Below are 21,155 nucleotides of genomic sequence, written 5' to 3' on the forward strand. Positions count from 1 at the left end.
CTTGTAGCTGGTTGCTTGTAGCTGGTTGCTTGTAGCTGGTTGCTTGTTGCTTGGCAGGGCGCTCGGTTCTGTTGACAGGGCGAGGCGCCCTGCTTGTATAATGGTGGAAACATGGGGAAAATATGGAGAAACACTGAAACAGTAACATCAAAATAAACAATGAGATCCACAAAAATTAAAAATCAGGTAAAAATAAATCAAAGCAACCCTTTATAAAGTGTTAAACGCCAAAGAAAAGAGGTTTTGAGAAGAGCTTTAAAAACAGCCGGGGAAGAGGCCTGAGGCAGAAATTGATTTGTAAATTTACTCGAAGGAGTTTAATCAATTCACACATCAAAAAGACTGAAGGGCACGCTCTAACAGAATCATTTGACTTTATTTTCCTCCTCTCAGGTGCTCCTGATGGGGAAAAGTGGGTCTGGGAAGACCAGCATGAGATCAATCATCTTTGCCAACTACATCGCCCGGGACACGCGTCGCCTTGGAGCTACAAGTAGGAGCTCAGAGAAGACTGGTCCACTCTCATGACATCACCAGTGGTGCTCGCTTTATTTACAACCTTTTCTCTTGTAGTTGACGTCGAACACTCCCACGTTCGGTTTCTCGGCAATCTGGTTCTCAACCTGTGGGACTGTGGAGGGTAAAGCTCGTCTCTTCGGTGCTTCTAATAATCTAATTAAACATTTTCTCTGAGTTAATCACGGCCCCGTGTTCTTCCACCAGACAAGACACGTTCATGGAGAACTACTTCACCAGCCAGAGGGACAACATCTTCAGAAACGTGGAGGTTCTTATCTACGTGTTCGACGTGGAGAGCCGCGAGCTGGAGAAGGACATGCACTACTACCAGTCGTGTCTCGAAGCCATCCTGCAGAACTCGCCTGACGCCAAAGTGTTCTGTCTGGTGCATAAGATGGACCTCGTCCAGGAGGATCAGAGAGACCTGGTGAGCATTTACTGACGGAGTTTCTGGATTTTCACGTCTTGTTAATCTCAAACACAAACCAGAGTTTGTGATTTCATATTCTATATGAAAGCAGAAGTCCTGCGTGTTTGAAGTAGAACTTTCTTTTATTATTACATTAAAATCGTTGCACAATACGAGTCATCATTCAACCTTTATTTAGACAGGAAAATCCCATTGAGCCTCGAGGACTCATTTACAAGAGAGACCTGATAATCAGATCATGGTTTTATGACCAAAAACTATATGAGCTGAAAATGTGTTTTTAATACTTGCTGTCAAATCTGCACGTTGTAAAATGATATGTTAATAATAATCAGCATGGGCAGGTTTTATCAATTTAATTTATACAGCAGTCCCTCGTTTATCGCAGAGGTTACGTTCCAGACCCACTCCGCCCACACACACACACACACACACACACACACACACACACACACACACACACACACACACACACACACACACACACACAATAAGTGAAAACCCGCGAAGTAAGAACGTTGTATTTATTTTAGTGTTTATATATTTTTTGGCTTTATAAACCCTTCCCACACTTTTGCAATGTTCTAAACTCTTAAACCTATGTCATTTTAACAACATATGTATATGTACTGTACAGTACTGCAAAATTTTACTCACCAGACCAGCAGCTCGGTTCTGGTCCGGCTCGGTTCCGGTTCGGCAGCCCTACCCTGCAGCGACGAAGCCCACAATGTTCTAATCTCTAAAACCTTTGTAATTTTAACAACATACTTGTATGTACTGCACTGTAGCTACTGCAAAATTTTATATGGGTACTACTAACCTTGTTCCGGTTCTGATCAGCTCTCTGAAGCTGTTGTGCACTAGACGCTTTTAGAGCGAGCTGGACCTTTGGATAGCCAGCACCAAACCACATAATGGTTCAGATCGGGTCCAAATAATCCAGAAAAATCAGATGAAAAAAGTTCTGGTGAGCTCCAGAGAAGACACTGGACCTCCAAGCAACTCCTCCCTGCTCAAGAGGTTTCATGGGCCAGCAAGCAGCACTCAGATTGACCGATGTGGCTGGAAGTCCGGTTCTGGTCCAATTCCCAGTCAGTTCTGTACGGCTGTCTGCATCCACTGAGCTTCGAAGTCGCTATAAATAAGGACCAAATTTTTTCGGATCAGATCAAAACTTTCCCTCCATTTCAGCAGAAAGCAACGGCTGGGAACACTGTTGGCTTCTGGGTAGTGTAGTCCTTTTGAGTGGCCACACAGTGTAGGCTTATTGAGAGAAAACTACAAAATGGCGGCGCCCGTCCGAAGTATTATTATTTTTCATTAACTTTTTATCCCGTACCTTCCCAATCACATGAGTAATATTAAAGTTGGCACTCGTGTTGTGTACAATCAATCTTACTTTGAAAAACCACGAAGAGCGAGTCTTCCAAAGTTGAACCGCAAAGTAATGAGGGACTACTGTATAGCACATTTTAAAAAGAACAGGGTTGTTGTTTTTTTTATTAAAAACACTACAAACTGTTTCTGCTGTAATGAAAGTTTGATTTAAAAAAAAGAAAAGCCGTTGGAATATATTTCTTAAAAATTACATTTCTTTTTTTTTATCAAAGCTTCACTGCTTAGTTTTTTTTTGTACAATGATGAAACTGTGTGACATTTTTCGTAAAACCAAGAGGGTTTTCTGGTTAAAACCTTCAGTAAGTGACACACAGTCAGTGGTTTGACACCAACTCAGTTTAACATTTGATTTTTGTCATTTTAGGCTTTTTGCTCCAAAAAGTGAATCAAAAAGCAACATAACTGAACAACAGTTTAAAAATAAAACTGTGTGTTTACACTTTGTAAACGTGTGCGTTTTTTACATTATTTTTGCTGTGTGCTTCATGAAATTATAATTTTTTTGGTTGTTTTAACAGATTTTTAAGGAACGTGAAGAAGATCTAAAGAGACTGTCCCGACCTTTGGCGTGCACGTGCTTCAGGACATCAATCTGGGATGAAACCCTGTATAAGGTTGTGAATTTAAAAAAAATGCACGCTGACACCATTTAAAAAATCACCTAAATAACTCCAAACGTCTTTCAGGCCTGGTCCAGCATCGTGTATCAGCTCATCCCCAACGTCCAGCAGCTGGAGACCAACCTGAGAAACTTTGCACAGATCATAGAGGCTGACGAAGTCCTCCTGTTTGAGAGAGCCACCTTCCTGGTGAGAGCCGCCTGTGTTTCTAACATCACCCTGATTTGGATCCTTTATTTATTTACGTTTTAATTAATGCAGGTGATCTCGCACTATCAGTGCAAAGAGCAGCGGGACGCTCACCGGTTTGAGAAGATTAGCAACATTATCAAACAGTTCAAACTCAGCTGCAGGTAACGCACCGTCTTCTCTCCACACGTCAGTTCTCTGAAACAAAGCTTCGGACACACGTGCATCAACGCCAGACTTAGTGTCGCGTACACATTTCATGACCCTGCTCCAAGGTCAAAGCCACAATTCAAGGTCGAAGTTAAAACCAGATCAGTGCTTGTCCCGATCTGCAACACTAGAGGGAGAACTGGTTGAAATAATAGTTGAAAAATAATTTCTGACAGATCCAGTTGGGCTTGCTGTTAATTAAACTGTTGTCGGCTGTGAGCAGTAGCTCGTTTCAGGTGCCATCTCATCTTCTCCACGATGTCACAAATGTAAACAATGGGGAGCACGGGCAGAGCGCACACTAGTGGTTTTATAGAACTTTATGGATCTGTTCAAGATAATTTTATGAAACTTGGTGCACATTTGTACAACGTCACAATCTTTTCATCATTCCAGCTCAAATGTCAAGGTCACAAATCAAGGTCAAAGTTAAAACTAAAGAAACTGCATTTCCAGAAAAAATGCTGTGTGAATGCTTATTGCTGAAGAACTTGCTGAAAAACAGCTGAAATTAGTTAAAAGCATGTTGAAATGTAAGAACAAGCCTAAATAAACAGAAGAAAGCAGAAAGAACACACGTTTGCTGAATTTGGTTTAATGAAGCAGAAATGAGCACAAAAAGTAATAAATTAGCCAGAAAAGTGGAAATTGGCTAAAAATATATATATATAGCTGAAAAGGAACTTAAAAGTCAGAAAGAAGCTGAAACTACCAGAAGTAAGTGGAAGAAGTTGAAATAAGCTAAAAATATGGAATTAGCTTAAAAAGCTCAATTTGGCACAAAACTGCTAAAAAGTAGCTGAAATAGCGGAAAAAGCTGAAAGTAGCAGAAAAATCTGAAAGGAGCATAACAAGCTGACATTAGCAGAAAGAAGTTAATTAGGCTGAAAGTAGCTGAAATTACCACAAAAAATGAATTTTTCTGAAAACAGCTGAAATTAGCTGAAAATTTCTTTGGAAAACGCAGGAAATGTAGAACAAGCTTAGAACAAGCTTAAATTAGCAGAACAAAGCAGAAAGAATATGTTTGCTGAAAGAAGCAAAAACAAGCACAAAAAAGTGGAAATTATCTGAAAAAAGCTGAAATTGGCAACAAAACACAGTTGAATAGTAGCTATAAAGGCATAAAGAAGCTGAAATTACAAGAAGGAAGTGGAGAAAGCACATTTTTGCTGAATTATGCTGAAAAAAGTTGAAGTGAAGGCAAAAAAATGTGGAATTAATTGAAAAGCTTAAATTAGCATAAAACAGCTATATAGTAGCTGAAATCATAGTAAAAGCTGAAACTTCCAGGGATAAGCTGAAAGGAGCATAACAAGCTGACATTAGCACAAAGAAGTTAGAAGAATCACAAAAATTTTCTAGTTAGCAGAAAGAAGCTGAAAGGATCACAAAACGGCTGAAAGTAGCTGGAAAAAAGTTTAAATTTTCACAAGGAATCTGAAAGAAGCTGAAGCAGCACAAAATGAAAGGAGCAGTAAAAGGTTGTAAACAGATCTAAAGATTTGAAGGATGTAAAATGAGCTCAATTCATTTCCTATGAGAGGAAAAAGTGGCAGAAAAGGCTAAATATTTCAAATAGCTAAAGTTGTGCCAATACCAAATCACCCTTCTCCTGAACGAGCTGAATGTTTTGATTTGTTAAAATAGCACGAACATTGTGGAACAAGAAAGATGCCGAAAAATGTACGGAAGAAAAATGGATCACAATAGTGTGAATGCTTCATGAGCAACAAGGCGTTTGCTTTTCCGGGCCGTTGCTTTAGATACTTCTGTGCACCAGTTTTGTCGACCCGGTCAAAGCAGATGGTCGCTTGTTCTGACCTGGTTCTGCTAAAGGTTTCTTCCTCATGAGGGAGTTTTTCCTTTCCACTGTCACCTTCATGCTTGCTCAAGATGAGAGTTCTGTGATGGAGTTAAATTCAAAGCAGTCTGCTCCTCGGATAAATAATATTAAATTATTATTTTACATGTAAATGTTTCTGTTCAGTGCCCTGAGATGACTTCTGTTGTGACTTGGTGCTGTATAAATAAACTGAACTGAATTGAATCGGCGGGTGTGTAATGTGCCGTGGTACTCTTGTTCCAGTAAGCTTGCAGCCTCTTTCCAGAGCATGGAGGTGAGGAACTCCAACTTTGCAGCCTTCATCGACGTCTTCACCTCCAACACTTACGTCATGGTCATCATGTCGGACCCCTCCATCCGTAAGTCGCTGACAGAGCCCGCCTCTGCAGCAAACTCAAGGATGAACAGCAGAAAACTGTAAAACTGCACCAATGATGATTTGAGCTGATGTTTGTTTGTTTGTTTATTTATGTATTTACAGCATCTGCAGCAACTCTCATCAACATTCGTAATGCTAGGAAACACTTTGAGAAGTTGGAGCGGGTGGACGGACCCAAACACAGCCTGCACATGCGGATGCGCTAGCTTTTGTTCCCTGCGGATCCTCTCAGCCAATCAATCCGCAGCGCGCAGGCGGCCCCTCGCAGCTGCACCGTTTCTACAAATACCTTCACGTTCAATCACAGTAATATTAAGATAAAGAAATCATAGTTTCTTTGAGTCTACTTTCTGCAGTTATCAGAAGGATCCTGATACGCTCTGTTGGAATATTTGTGCTAATTTGACGCATTAAAGCAGAAAAGTTGAGGTTTCGATGGAAGGGGTGTGTTTGATGTCACGCTGGGTTTATTCACTTTACGCAGCAGGTCCTGGGGATTGGAGATGCTACTTTGTGCCAAATAAAAAGTGGGTGGCACCGTTTGATTTTTAAATAAGCTGACCACAAACAATATAGTTGTATTTAGAAGCATGTTTGAAGTGTCTTTTCTTTCGTCTTCAAGCCATCGGGGTGAATTGTGTAGTGTCCGTGCACACTGCGCACGCTCAACACGCTGCTCCAGTTGGCTCGCACCTGTCGAGTAACCTGAGCCCAATGTTTGAGCAGCTGGAGCAGCCGTTTAAAGGCACAGCTCACTTAGGTTACTTCTGATTTAACAAGCCGGGTGTAAAGTTAAAGAGAAACTTTCTGAAGAACATCTACCAGTAGGTATCATCCTTTAGGAGCTAAACTCTTCACCTAGTGCAGAGGTGTCACAAAGGGGGCCAAAATTAAACCCTTTTTCAATCTAGGGGCCGGTTTCATAATCTCCATTAACTCTAGTTAGATACACAACATCTTTTCTTGGTTGCAGGTTCCTCAACAAAAGTTTGATTGATCTCATTTGATGTTCTCTATTGCACTTTTGACATGGCAATCAAAGATTACTGAAAAAATTAAAGTGATAAAAGTATTTTACATTTAAAATAACATCTTGGCGGCCAGATGTCAACGAGGGCCACATTTGGCCCCCGAGCCTTGAGTTTGACACATATGACCTAGTGGCTCGGTCACTTTAAATTTGTCTTTATTCTGCTTAAATAAGCCGATAAAACTGAATATTTTAAACCTCTGATTTGAACTGACAGCTCAGTATTTAGGGTCTGCTTTCACTCAGGTTTGAGATGTTAAATGAGCCTGCAGGTCAAATGTGAACTCATCAGTTTCTGTAATAAAGGCACCTTATAACCGTCTTTATGAACAACACTAGCACCATCTGCAGATGAGGACTGCAGGATTATGCTGAAAACACTTTTGGTTTCAAACTTATAAAAACCACTGGTACCAGTATTTACAAGTTCAACAAGTTGCATAATAAAGTGAAATAAAGCCAAAATCAGAAAAATTGGAACATATGATCTTTGCTCCAAATGGAAAATACTCAAAAGGGCAGAGAAGAACCTTTGCGGAGATCTGGAGTTTACAGCCAAGTTGTTACTTACGCAGCACCAGCAGAGGCTTTAACCTGCTCACAACAAAGTGGGCAAAACCCTGAGAATAATTCATGTTTTTCTAAATTTGAATTATTTTGTTGTGGAGCAGCGGAAGACAGTACTGTTCAGTCAGGTCATCTGGACGGTTTCTTTTGTTGCTGAGACTTTTCATCCGAAGGACTTCTTCAGTCTGAGGAGCCCACCAAACCAAACTGAATTCCACATGGTCAAGAAGGACCATCAGCCTAACAATGGATCATTAGCACACTGATGGCTGTTTACTATTCACAGGGGGCTGAGTGATGCTAGCAACAACAGCATTGTAAGGGGGGACAGTTGAACACGGAGTTGAACAGGGGTGTGTGTCAGCATTTAGGACGAGTTTGAGATGGAACAAAACTTATGTTGAATGCAGATTGCAAAAGCTGGAAAACCTTAGCAACTGTTCTAGCTCGACAATAAACTACTGTGTCATCGGCATAGAAATGTAAAGATGCATCAGGAATGGTCTGACCTACATAACATATCAAGGTTAAGGTTCTTTATTGTCATTTGCATCGCATGTGGTACATGTGGTGGAACAAAATTGTGTACACAGGGTCCCAATTTTGTGATTTTGAAGAAGGTGCGTCCTAAGACTGAGCCTTGTGGTACACCATTGTTGACAGTTAAATAGCTGGAAGAAGTACCATTATGTTGAACACATTGCCTCTGATCTGAGAGGTTAGAAAACCAACCAATAGTGTGGTCTGAGAATGAGAGCTTATGGCATAAGATGTCATTGTACACAGTATCAAAAGCTTTAGACAGGTCTAAATAAAGTGCAGCACAATAATCTTTAGCATCCAGTGCTTCATCATTAAAAACCTTCAACAAAGCAATCATTGTGCTGTGTTGTTTCCTAAAACCAGACTGATGGGAAGATGTTAAAATAATCCAAATACTTCTTGACTTGATTAGTTTAGAGTTAAGTATTTAAGCATTTAAACTTAAAGGCATAAGCCACAAAATGCCAGTAAAAAAGCTAGAAAAAGGCTATAGCTTAGTAGACGTAGCTAAATGCTACCAAAAAGCAGGTAAATGCTAGCAAAGAACCAAAAGTAGCTAAATGTTAGCAAAAAAGCTATCTTAAAAGCAGAAATGGCTAAATGCAAGCATAAAGCAAAATTATAATAATGCTAGCTAAGAGCCAGAGATGGTGAAATACAAACAAATAGGAAAATTAGTCAGAAAAAGCAAAAAACAGGATTTCATTAGAAAGAAAAACAATTGCGCTTTACAGCAACATTTCTGCTCCTACTACTCGTCCTACTCTTAAAGTGTCACTGCAGGTGACATTTTGCTGTGACTGAATGAAACATGCTGCAGGTGAGGAAAGATAAATGACGTCATCGAGCCTTAAAGGGCTCGCTCCCTCCGGCCTCTTTGTTCCACTCGGTTCAGCTGCAGACATTTTTGTTCCAGCTGCTTATCAACACTGCTCATGTGCTTCACTTGCATCCTGGAATGCAGAAGCTGAAAAACGGGAAAATCCCCGGCCCTTCTGTCCACGCACTGTTTTTATTAAAATCCATTTTCAAAAAACTGTTTGTAGACATAATGCAATGTTCCACAACTTCCTACATTATATTCAAAAGAAGATGCAACATGACATTTTAAAGCATAAAAAAGTCTTGAGTTTCTTTTTTATGGCACAAACTTTAACATCCCTCAGCAGCAGGAGTTTGGAAGAACAACAAACTCCAGTTTGTTACCCGCCTTGTGTTTATGCAGCTCTGACTTCGAAAATGAGGTCGCTGGAAAATAATTGAGTGAAAGTCTCCTTAGATGTTTTGTTCCCAGGAGTGGCAGCAGGACTCGGTGTGTACAGAACCAGAGCATAATATATGGCCCGAAGAGGGAACTGAATCCCTCTGCTGATGCAAACAAACACCGTAAACACAGGTGACTCCTAAACTGCACCACAAAGCACCCGGACTGCACCTTTTAGTCCACCGGAGCTCCATTTATTTGTTTGTTTCTATGATTTATAACTTTATTCTGCTCAGTGAAGCTAAAACATTCAAGTCAGCCTTTAAAATGCTCCCAACTCACTGTTTTTGACTGTTAATAGTTGTTTTTCTTAGGGAAAAGCAAGTCCAGTCTTAAAGACCTAATGAAAATTATATCTCTAACATTGTCTAAACATTGACATGTTGGAGTCTTCTGCGTGTTTTTCTGCTTGTGAGGCTAGAATGGAATAATTTTGGAACCTAAAGACCAGATCATGTTTTGTCTTGATGTTTAAAACAAAAGACACCAAACTTTCTTTGTCCAGTGAAAGTATTACAAATATCGCTTTATTCTCTAAACTGAAAAATCTTCAGGGAAAAAAAAAAAAATCAAAGGAGGTTCTGATAAAAAAATAATAATTAAAAAAGGTTTTAGTGGGATATTTTTGGACTTGTTCTGTTCGGCGTTTGCACAACCTTCCGATTCGGTGTCCCGCTTGTGGATCCGTCAGCCCCAGCCTCATGTTCACTGGCACTTGTGCTGTTTGGCTCTGCGCCGCAGTCCGTCTGATTCAGCTGCCGCTCCAGCAGAGTGATCCGCTGCTTCAGCCTCTGCTGAGTGTCTGTGTATTCACTGAGAAGACGGGAGAAACGAGTCTGCAGGGTGTCCAGAGAGGACTCCAGCCTCTCTACCTTCTCCTCTGTGTCCTCTTTCTGCAGCCCGCCCCTCTCTGCGTTCTCGTCCAGAAGACCCTCCTTCTTCAGGATCTCCCGCCCCCTGTCCTCCAGCACCGTCTTGGCATCTGGGTACTCGGTCACCGCCTCCATCAGGTCATCCTTGGAGAGGCAGAAAAGGTCGGAGTAACCCAAGCTGCGAATGTTGGCCGTCCGACGATTCCCCATTTTGCTGCCTCTTATGTTCAAGATGCTGATTTCTCCAAAGCAGCTGCCAGCGGTGAGTAGGGCGTACTGCGTGACTCCGTCATCGGCCACCACAGCCAACTTCCCTTCTTTAATAATGTACATCTCCTTACCGATGTCTCCTTTCCGGCAGATGTAGTCTCCCGGACTGAAAACCTGTGGGCGTAGTTTGAGCACAAGCTCCACCAGCAGCCCGGCCTCACAGTCCTGAAAAATTCGGACTTTCTTCAGAGTCTCCAGGTGCACATTGATGGCGATTTCAGCCCGCAGTTTGTTCGGAAGGTTCTTCAACACCTCCTGCTCGTCCACTGCTTTTTTGTTGGTCCAGAGGTAGTCAAACCACTTGATGACACGTGTCTCCAGCTCTCTGCTGACTTTCCGGAAGTGCATGTAGTGTTTGATGGCGTCGATTCGAGCTTGGAACTCGGCGCGGGTGGCGTTCATGTTGGCGATCATGGAGCCCACGTTTCCCACAATCGTTGCAAAGATCAGCACCCCAACGAGAAAGTCGAAGACCACAAACAGATACTCTTCGTCCCGCACGGGTGCGGGCATCTCTCCAATGGTGGTAAGAGTGAGAGTTGACCAGTACAGACAGTAGACATAGCTTCTCGACAGAGAGGCGAACTCAGGACTGGAGATGTTCGGGAACACCCAAGTATCCGAGCCAAATCCCAAAGACTTGGATATGGCATAGTAGATGCAGGCGTTCCAGTGGATGATGACCAGGATGTAGAGCACCAAGTTGCAGATGCGGAAAATGTTGGGGTAGTTGGTGCGAGTCTCGGTGCGGTCAAAGAATTCGAACATGCGTGGGAAGCGCAGCAGACGGTTGAACCTGAGTTGAGGCGTGTGGATGCCAGTGTGGATGTAAACCAGGTCGGTGGGAAGGATGGACAAGATGTCCAGCTTGAACTGTAGAGTTCGAACGTAGCTGTCCCTTAGCTTGACGTGGTCCTTCACCAGCAGACCCTGTTCCAAGAAACCTGAGACAAAGACCAAAGTCAGTTCTGTGTCAACTTCCAGCTCTGCAAACTAGTTCATGGAAAGAGATAAAGCTGAACTGGGATCCTGCGGTAGAGACTTACAAGGTATTTTCCTTAATTTATCAGTTTCTTTGTTACCATTATAGCTACTATCTCACTGTGACTGTTGGTGGCAAATTGCAAAACGTTTTGGCAATGAAAACATCTCATAATTGTGAAGGTTCTTAATCTCCTCATGAATCAAAGGGCCTCACTTTGATGTACCACAAATTTTGGACATGTTAAAAATAATAAGCAACATATTCACTCTAAAAGTTGTCCCAGAGACGTTATGGTGGTCTTGAATCCTCTTCCACTTAGTTTCTGTCACCCTACAGCGGGTAAAGATGATGGATGGATAGAATTTTAAAGAGCTTAAGAGCCTGGCTCCTTGGAAGTAAAGTATAAAGAACTGAGGGATGACTCATGAGTTTTGTACAGTACTGTTTTGTTTGTGTGTCATCAAAACGTTGGCGTGATGCTCATCAGATTAGCAAAGTCAAAACGGATGTTTTCAGAGGATTCATCAATGTTTTATTTAGAAACGAATACCAACTCTGCTGTGAGATTCTCTCAAAGAACAGCAGGATAAAACTACAATCTCGCCAGGATTTATAAAACAAACAACTAAGTATTTATTTATTTATTTATTTATTTTACTGTGAACAGTGGTACCTCCAGAATATTTTGTGATAGGGTGGCATGTATATATATATATATATGAAAACATATAAGCTCTGAAATCCTGATGTTTATGACATTGGTTTTAGACCAGTTGTCTCTATTCAGGAGACTAGAATTTAAAGTTATTTTTAATTTTAAATAAACTATATATTTATGTTTTTAACTCCATAATGCTTAAAAAGCATTTGCGTTTATGAGGTTCCACTAATTCTAAACAGCTTGGGAAAATTAAAAATGTTCAATAGATAAAACTATCTGGCCACTGGGGGCCAGTGGGGGGTAAGCAGTTTTTTTTTAGGAACGGTCCTTGCCACCATTGGTCCCCCCTTGGTGTTGCTCCTGTTGTGAACTGTAACTGCATTTTTGAAAAAAAAAAAAAAAAAAAGTTACCAGTGCGAAGTCGAACACAAGTGTCCAGGAAGTACACAGTGTCAGAGAGGTAGTCCAGCACCAGCCAGCAGATGTAGTTGTTCAACTGCAGCTTGTCGAAGCATGCTCTGAGGATACAATACAAGATTCAGTGGTTAGGTCAAGAAGGTAGGCTCTTCATCCATGACCCAACTCTACAGCAGAAATGAGACAACCTCTAGGATGATTGGTACCTTGCAACTACGAGGAACCAGTTGTAGAGCACGGTTAAGGCGATGATAAATAACCAGCGGTAGTACATGTCATCAGATGGGGACACCACAAACAAATCCCACTGTTTCCTGAAAGCCGGAGGAGAAAACAACCGATGCAATGAAAGAGACGCAAATTAGAGCAGATAGAACAGCAGGAATACAACAACGGCTGTTTCTTTAGCTCGTGTTTGGTAAAAACAGCTGCTGAGTTTGATATATCAGCCTCAGCCTCCCCACCATCACAGACATCTACACCTCCAGATGCAGGAAGAGGGCCACCTGCATCATGAAGGACCCCACTCACCCAGCACACACACTTTTTGCCCCACTCCCCTCAGGAAGGAGGTTAAGGAGCATTAAGTGTAGAACCACTAGACTGAGGAACAGCTTCTACTCTGAGGCTGTTAGACTCATGAATCTCTAACTAGAATAATCACTGTGAAAAACCATATCATGTTGCTGCTGATCTGTTTCATGTTGCTGCTGATCTGTTTCAATGTTGATGTGTTCATGCGTGCACATCTGCTCACAGACTCATGTTCATGTTTGTGCTGATGTTCAATGTTTTATGTTATGAGTGCTTAGTGTATATTTAGTTGATGTTTTTCTTAGTTCATATCTTAGATGTTATTACTGTTTTTCTTATACATTTTATTGTTGGATGTAACTGGGACCCTGTGTACATAATTTCGCTCCACCACATGTACCACATGAGGTGCGAATGACAATAAAGAAACTCTGACTCTGACTCTGACTCTGATATATACAGTATCACAACCTTTTGGTTCCTCTGTGACCCTGTGAGTTATTTTAGGTCTAAAGAAAAGTGCTAAGATACTGTGGCACTACTGTGCGAATATTTCAAGTCACTCTTTGTTTGTATTTTGTTCTCAAGCAGCCAGATTTTCTTGTCATTTTGGGGCTTTTGAAAGTGTACGTTTTTCTTTGGCCTTTGGCTGCTTTTTGGCACAATAGGTTCCCATGTCTTTTGTTGAGATCACTGTTTGACACAAAGTATTTTAGCTACAACAAGGGGATTCTCAAACAAACCACCTGCAGGACACTGAATCAGCAGATCACAATATCCTTATTTATTTGTGTTTCTTAAAGATATATCTGCTGTAGATCTTCGTCATGTTAACATGTTTCTCATTTTTTAAATAATAAACTGCACAATGTGCTGTCATACATTGTGAATGGCTAAACATTGATGAAAATGAAGCCAAAACATCTAAAATACCCTTTAAAATGCTTAAAAAAAAGCTAAATAATTATTAGCACAAAATGTGTTGGACGCATACTCAGTCCACATAAGATCTGACTTCTTGAAGGTCAGTTTATTGTCTATGAACTTATGAACATGAAAAGAAATACCAAAAGATCCCCTTGGCATTGTTGCCGTTGACATCTGGGTGGGTGTTGCTGTTACGACTCGGGGCTGTTCTGAGTTCAGGGCCACGAAAGCGTTCCAGGAAGGAGTCCGGTCTCTCCTCTTCCTCCTGCATATTCCGGTGAGCCCATTCCCTCAGCCTCACCACCAAGTTCACCATTCTGACATGAGAGGAAGAAAAGCCTTTAAAATCAAATCTCAGCTTTCAAACTAAAACAGCAGAAGAGCTAGCATATGGGGTGCCGTTTGTAAAGATATACAGTCAAAAATTAACAGCAATTTTTTTGGTTTATAAAAAAAGGTTGTTTTTTTTCAAAGTCATATTTTCACTATGATATTCATACATTTATTATGTCATAGTTCCAGACTAAACATTTAATTTACAAGCTAAATATTTATTTTCCAAACTGAAAAGTTCACTTGCAAGTTAAATATTTAGCAACAGTTTACTGGAAGAACAAACTTCACAAGTTAAATATTTAGCTTGCAAGCTAAATATTTAGCTAACAAGTTAAATATTTATGTCCGACCTAAGTATTTAGTTGCAAATTAAATATTTATTTTGGAAATTAAATATTTATTTTGGAAAATAAATATTTAAGTCCAAGCTAAATATTTAGTTAGCAAATTAAATATTTATTTTAGAAATTAAATGTTTAGTTTGGAAAATAAATATTTAGGTTCACGCTAAATATTTAGTCGCAAAATAAATATTTATTTTGGACATTAAATGTTCAGTTTGGAAAATAAATATTTAGGTCCAAGCTAAACATTTAGTTAGCAAATTAAATATATATATATATATTTAATTAAATGTTTAGTTTGGAAAATAAATATTTAGGTTCACGCTAAATATTTAGTCACAAATTAAATATTTATTGTGGAAATTAAATGTTTAGTTTGGTAAATAAATATTTAGGTCCGAGCTAAATATGTAGTTAGCAAATTAAATATTTAGTTTACGAACTAAATGTTTAGCTTTGAAATTAAATGTTTAGTTTGGAAATTAAATATTTACGTAGCTTGGACAATAAATATTTAGTTTGCAAATTAAAGGATTAGTTTTGAAAATAAATATTTAGCTTGGAAATTAAATATTTAATTTACACCTACATTTTCATTCAACCTTTATTTAGACAGGTTAATCCCATTGAGCCTTGAGGCCTCATTTACAAGAGAGACCTGATTTCAACAAAGAATTAAAGCTGCAAGCAGAATTGGAGGCCCTCGCAGCAAAGCGCCGCTTCCGGCCTTACAGCGACTGCGGGAGCTCCAGCTAGTCCACCCAGTCACCATCGCGAATGCTCTCGTGCCAATCCCGCACGTGTTCACCACGGGGTGCATTTCCCGAATCTTCGACATCGCCTTCCGTCCATGTCGTTACTTGTCCAGCTGCAGGTTTTACAAGTACAGGCCAAATCTGACCTTCCAGACAGGAGTTATGGTGACTTCCTGTTTTGTTGCGAATGTTTGACAAGCACTTCCTTTATGCTTTTCAACATGTCGTGTGGTAATCAACAGTTAGCGAACAAAGTTTCAGTCTAATATCTTATACAGTACGAAGCTGGAAGTGTCATCCAATAATCGACAGGTTTTTCTCTGAGTAGGTGGGGCTTAAGTGATGTCATGAATCAACAATACCAATGTGTCTACAAGTGTTCACTGATGAAGCACAAAAACTCAGGTTCAGATCGGATGATGTAACACTGAGATATAACTGTTGGAATAATGTAGGGGCGCACTTGAGTCCAATGTTAAAGAACAATATCAATGTGTCTATAAGTGCTCATTGATCACACACATAAAATCTGGTACATATTGGATGATATTTCACTGAGATATAACTGTTGGAATAATCTAGGGTGTGCACTGGAGTCAAAAGTTGGACAACAATACCAGTGTGTGTAGAAGTGCTCACTAATGACGTATCCAAAATCTGGCCTAGATTGGGTGATATTTCACTGAGATATAACTGTTGGAATAATCTAAGGGGCGCACTTGAATCATATGTTAAACCACAATATCAATGTGTCTATACTGGTCACTGATTATGCACCAAAATTCTGGTTCAGATCGGATGATATATCACTGCGATCTAACTTATTAAATAATCTAGGGGGCACATTTGAGTCATATGTTAAACCAAAATATCAGTGTGTCTAAAAGTCCTCACTGATGACGCGCAATAAATCTGGTCCAGATCGGATCACTGAACTATAACTGTAGGAAAAATGTATGTGGCGCTGTGGAGGCTATGGCCAATTATCATGGATTCCTGTTGAAGGGGTGGATGATCGATCATAGTTTTTTTCGTGCACCTTAGCTTAAATCTGTGCAATTTAGAGCCAAACGTATTGTAACGGCATCACTTCTGAATTCGCTACGCCCACATCCTCCAGCAAAAATTGTTTGTGCTTTAAAGCAAGTCAGACCAACTTGTTAAATGTCTTCTAACACAGGATCATCCTGATTAGGTCAAGGATGTCAGAGAGGAAGCATTCCAAGCAAAACAAGCGACTTCCTGTTCTGAGGGGGCGGAGCTTTGATGACGCCAGAATATTATCACAGAGGATAGTTTGTAAATTAAACATTTAGCTTGGACATAAACATTTAGTTTGTAAACTAAATATTTAGTGTGGAGCTAAATATTTAGCTTGCTAACTAAATATTTAACTTGCAAGTTAAGTATTTAGTTTGTAAACTAAATATTTAGATTGTAAATGAACTATTTAGTTAGTGAACTATGACATTTATAAATGTACGAATAACATGGTGAAAACATGACTTTGAAAAAAACAACTTTTTTTTTTCCTATGAAAGGCTAAATAAACCAAAATATTGCTGTTAATTTTTGACTGTGCAACTTTACAAACGGCACCGATTTGAGACAAGCAGAAACCATCTGTCAGGGTGGCTTTATGTACAAGTGGAGGTGTGCAATCATTTTTTTTTTTTGCTTTTAAACCAGCTGAACAGACTGTGACAGACGCTGGTTGTTACAGTTTCACCTTGAGATGGCTCCGCTCCTTTGAAAAGAATTTCTTGAATTACGTCCATTTTGATCAAGATCAGCAACTCTCTGCAGCTCTGAGGACGTGTCATCGCAGAGAGATGGAACTCTGGGATGAAAAATTAAAAACCCCATCTGAGTCTCATTGCACACTTTATTTAAAAATCTCTTTTTTAAAAGAAAGTCCCCTCAGGAAGCTCTGATTACCTGCTCAGAAGGCCTTCGGCTCTCTCGGTCTCATCCTCCAGGGCGGTCTTCACAGACAGGCTGTTTGGGGACCGGTCTCTCTCAGCCACCTGGCCCGTCATCCTCGGTTCTGTCGGCACTGGACAAGCAGAGACAATAAAGTCCAACTTTGTCTCCGTTTAACCCATGTTGCTACTTGAGTTTGACATGTGTCTCCTGCAGTAGAGCAGAAATGCGTTTGTGGTGCTGTATGTCAGGGGACGGGGGATGACTGGGACGGTCTTCCTCAGTCCCAAACCATCAGACATCAGGTGGTTGCTTGTTGCTATGGCGACACAAGTAGCTACAGAACACGCTCAGAGCAATCCATGGGACTTTTCAGTGTCAGTAAACTAATAATAAAAATAAAAACTTTTCACAGAAATAATTCATGCAGAAACCTGCCTTTAACAGAACAAAAGTTATATAAAAGGTGGGTGATCATGTGTTTGTCTGACTGTTAGCAAAATATCTCATGAGCAGGTGAACCGGTTGCAATTGGATGTGCATCTATGACTGATTTGGAGTCTGTTTCACATATATTGATCTAAAATTGGTTGTGGAGTAGCTGAGAGTCATACACAACATTTACCCTGAGAGCTGACAGTTCTGGTAAAAATGAGGGATCTGTTTAATTTTGCAAACAATGATCTGTTTAATACATGGACATGCATGGCAGCGAGCAAAATGCATTTATTAAAAATTTATTAGGTTAATTTAATAAAAGAGAAGATTTGTTCTTGTTAGTTTTTGTCATTAAATTTGTTATCCATCCTTCCATCCATCCATCCATCCATCCATCCATCCATTCATCCTTCCATCCATCCATCATCTTCCACTTGTTCCAATGTCAGGTCGTAAGGGCAGCAGCTTGAGCATAGAAGCCCAGACATCTCTTTCCACAGCTACCTCTTCCAGCTGGGAGGACTCCAAGGTGTTCCCAGGCCAACCCAGAGTGTGTCCTGGGTCTTCCCTGGGGTCTCCTCCCAATCAGACATGCCCAAAGCACCAAAGCACCTCCCTAGGGAGGCGCCCAGGGAGCATCCTTATCAGATGCTCGAACCACCTTAACTGGCTCCTCTTGATGTGGAGGAGCAGAGGTTCTACTCCGAGTCCAAGATAACTGAACTTCTCACCCTGTCTCTAAGGGAGAATCCAGCTACCCTGTGGAGGAAACTCATTTCAACTGCCTGTATCTGCTATCTCATTCTTTCGGTCACCACCCAGAGTTCGTGGCCATGAGGGTAGAAAAATGGATGGACCAGTAAATAGAGAGCTTCGCCTTACAGCTCAACTCCCTCTTCACTACAACAGACCAGCACGGTCTCCGCAATACTGCAGACGCTGCACCAATCCGTCTGTCAATCTCACATTCCAGTTTTCCCTCACTCATGAACAAAACTCCAATTAACCCTATTACAGATCTAATCGTTCCATATTTTCCAAGCAGAGTACTTTTCTCCCAGATTACGAGTTTACATGGTTCCTAGTGTTTCTAAAAGTATAACTGGAGGAACATCTTTCAGTAATCAGGCTCCAACTTCCAGTTTCTGTCTGTGAGGCTGACACTCTGTATACTTTTAAGACTAGAGTTAAGTCTTTCCTTTTTGAAAAATCCTATAGTTAGAGTCAACTTAGGTTTCCTAAGATATCCCTTAGATCTACTGCTATAGGCTTAGACTTCTAGAAATAAAACTGACCACATTTCCTCACTCTGCTGCTGTTTTTATGCTTCATGTTTGTATTTTTAATTATTTATATCATAAACATCCATCCATCCATTATCTTTTACCCGCTTCTTCCATTTTGGGTCACGGGGGTCGCCGGTGCCCATGTCCAGCAATCACTGTGCGAGGGGCGGTGTACATCCTGGACGGGTCGCAAGTCCATCACAGGGCCACATAGAGACAAACGAGATAAACAACCATTCACACTCTCACTCACACCTAGGGACAATTTAGAGTCACAAATCAGCCTAACATGCATGTTTTTGGTCTGTGGGAGGGAACAAGAGTACCCAGAGAAAACCTACGCATGCACGGAGAGAACATGCAAACTCCACCCAGAAAGGTCCCCGGACCGGGATTTGAACCAGCAACCTTCTCGTTGAGAGGCAGCAGCTGAACCAGTTGTGCCACCATGCTGCCTATCATAAACATGAATTTTTATTTTTATTTTCTTCCCATATAAACCACACATGGACCATAGCAACTATACCTGGACCATAAAAACTAAGGGTGCACCGAATGCAGTTTTCTGGCTGATCAACAATCACCGATTTCTAAAAAGTCTGACCTGCCGATTCCGATTTTGTTTTATAAGTGACACTGTCAGGTGTTATAAAGTTACAATGCACCATCAATTTTCCAATATTATTTTGTTGAAAAACATGCCCTTGAACAATATCCCAGAAACAATACAATTTTGTTTTAACTGGCCATGAAGTAGTGCTCTGAAATATAAATGAAGTTCAGACAATTGTTAAAACTAAAAAAAAATCTGTAAAATTAGCTTCTCCTCCAAGTATTGGCCGATTTCTGATTTCCCAAAATTAAGGAAATCGAGGCCGATAAATCGGCCGGCTGATTTATCGGTGCACCCCTAATAAAAACTACACCTGGACAATAGAAACCACACCTGGACCATAGAAACTACATCTGAATCATAGAAACTACTTTGTACATCTGGACCATAATAACCACACATTGACCATAGAAACTACACTTGTACCATAAAGATTACACCAGGATAATAAAAACCACATCTGGGCAATGAAAAACACACCTGGATGGTTGGAATTACACCTGAACCATAGAAATACCAATTGGATCATAGAAACTACACATGGACCATTTAAACTACACTTGGACCAAATAGACAACACCTAGACCATAGAAATCACACAAGGACCATAGAAACAACACCTGAACTATAGAAACTACATTTGGACCATAGAAACTACACCTGGACCATAGAAACCACACCTGGACCCTATAAACCACACCTGAACCATAGAAAATTCACTTGAAATATAGAATTCATATCTGAACCATAGAAAGTACACCTGGTCCATTAAAACAACATCTGTACCATAGCAATTAGCAACTACACCTTGACCATATAAGCATACCTGGACCATAGAAACTACACTTGAACCATAAAAACTACACCTGGACAATAGAAACAACATTTGGACCATAGAAACTACAGTACACTTGGACCACAGACACTACATCTAGACCATATAAACCAGCGCCAACTACACCTAGATAAAAACTAAAAAAAAACAACAACACATGGACCATAGAAAGCTCACCTGGACAAAATCAACCACACTTGGACCATATAAATAACAAACGGACCATATACTGTACACTACACCTGGACCATTAAAACTACACCATACAAGCCACACCTGAATCAAAGAAACCAAACCTGGACCATAGAAATCACATCTAGACCATAGAACCAAGTTAAACCAACCATATGGTCAGAACCAACCATATTTCGAATTTCATACCATAAACATGCAAATGTGAGCTGGTATGACAATAAAAAAATCCTTGAATCCTTGAAACAACATTTGCACCATAGAAACGACACCTAGACCTTATAAACTACACCTGCTGGTGGTTTTGTCCTGTTAAAACAGAGGTTTTTCTTCCCACTGTCGCCTCCATGCTGCTCAGGATGGGAGGTTGCGACTCCTTCTGCTAGTTTCCTTAAATTGATAACCTTTACCAGTCTGCATTTTATATTAGTGGTGAATATTTTTATGCCCTGAGATGAAATTTGTTGTGAATTGGGACTATGTGAATAAACCAAAAATAAACTAAGACTATAAACTTTAGCTAAATATATTCTATTGCAGCTTTTTATTCATTGTAGTTTAGGGGTGAACTGAACTTTTAGCTTTTACGTTATTCTGGCCGATTCACTCGTGTCTCATTAAACGGGTGAGCAGAATCATCTGCACAAAAGGTTAACGAAGCCATTTGACATCAAACTTCGATGAAGGTTATCTATATCAGTCTGAGCCACCGGCTGTGAAAGTGACTTCGCTTTTCTGAATAAAAAAGTGAATTTTAAAGCACGAGGGG

General features: G+C 40.4%; 2 protein-coding genes across 2 annotated transcripts in view; one reads left to right on the top strand and one right to left on the bottom strand.

Annotated features, from left to right (window-relative positions):
* Nucleotides 1-6,028, top strand: part of rraga (Ras-related GTP binding A) — a 10,100-nt gene extending 4,072 nt beyond the window's left edge. The window contains exons 3-10 of the mRNA XM_037687509.1: nucleotides 394-493; nucleotides 574-640; nucleotides 724-946; nucleotides 2,869-2,964; nucleotides 3,037-3,159; nucleotides 3,232-3,323; nucleotides 5,459-5,574; nucleotides 5,697-6,028. Coding sequence (XP_037543437.1) covers nucleotides 394-493; nucleotides 574-640; nucleotides 724-946; nucleotides 2,869-2,964; nucleotides 3,037-3,159; nucleotides 3,232-3,323; nucleotides 5,459-5,574; nucleotides 5,697-5,800 — 921 coding nt within the window. The 3' untranslated portion in view covers nucleotides 5,801-6,028. The remainder of the gene's footprint in view (nucleotides 1-393; nucleotides 494-573; nucleotides 641-723; nucleotides 947-2,868; nucleotides 2,965-3,036; nucleotides 3,160-3,231; nucleotides 3,324-5,458; nucleotides 5,575-5,696) is intronic.
* Nucleotides 6,029-9,609: 3,581 nt separating this feature from the next.
* cnga2b (cyclic nucleotide gated channel subunit alpha 2b) lies at nucleotides 9,610-17,138 on the bottom strand. Its single transcript, XM_037687674.1, has 6 exons — nucleotides 17,038-17,138; nucleotides 16,829-16,939; nucleotides 13,805-13,981; nucleotides 12,410-12,517; nucleotides 12,198-12,304; nucleotides 9,610-11,084 (listed from the first exon to the last, which is right to left on the bottom strand). The coding sequence occupies exons 1-6, from the start codon at nucleotides 17,136-17,138 to the stop codon at nucleotides 9,610-9,612; spliced, it is 2,079 nt and encodes a 692-aa protein (XP_037543602.1).
* Nucleotides 17,139-21,155: the final 4,017 nt, after the last annotated feature.

Source organism: Nematolebias whitei, chromosome 14 (genome assembly GCF_014905685.2).
Source record: "Nematolebias whitei isolate Nwh7 chromosome 14, NemWhi1, whole genome shotgun sequence".
In the NCBI taxonomy this organism is placed as follows: domain Eukaryota; kingdom Metazoa; phylum Chordata; class Actinopteri; order Cyprinodontiformes; family Rivulidae; genus Nematolebias; species Nematolebias whitei.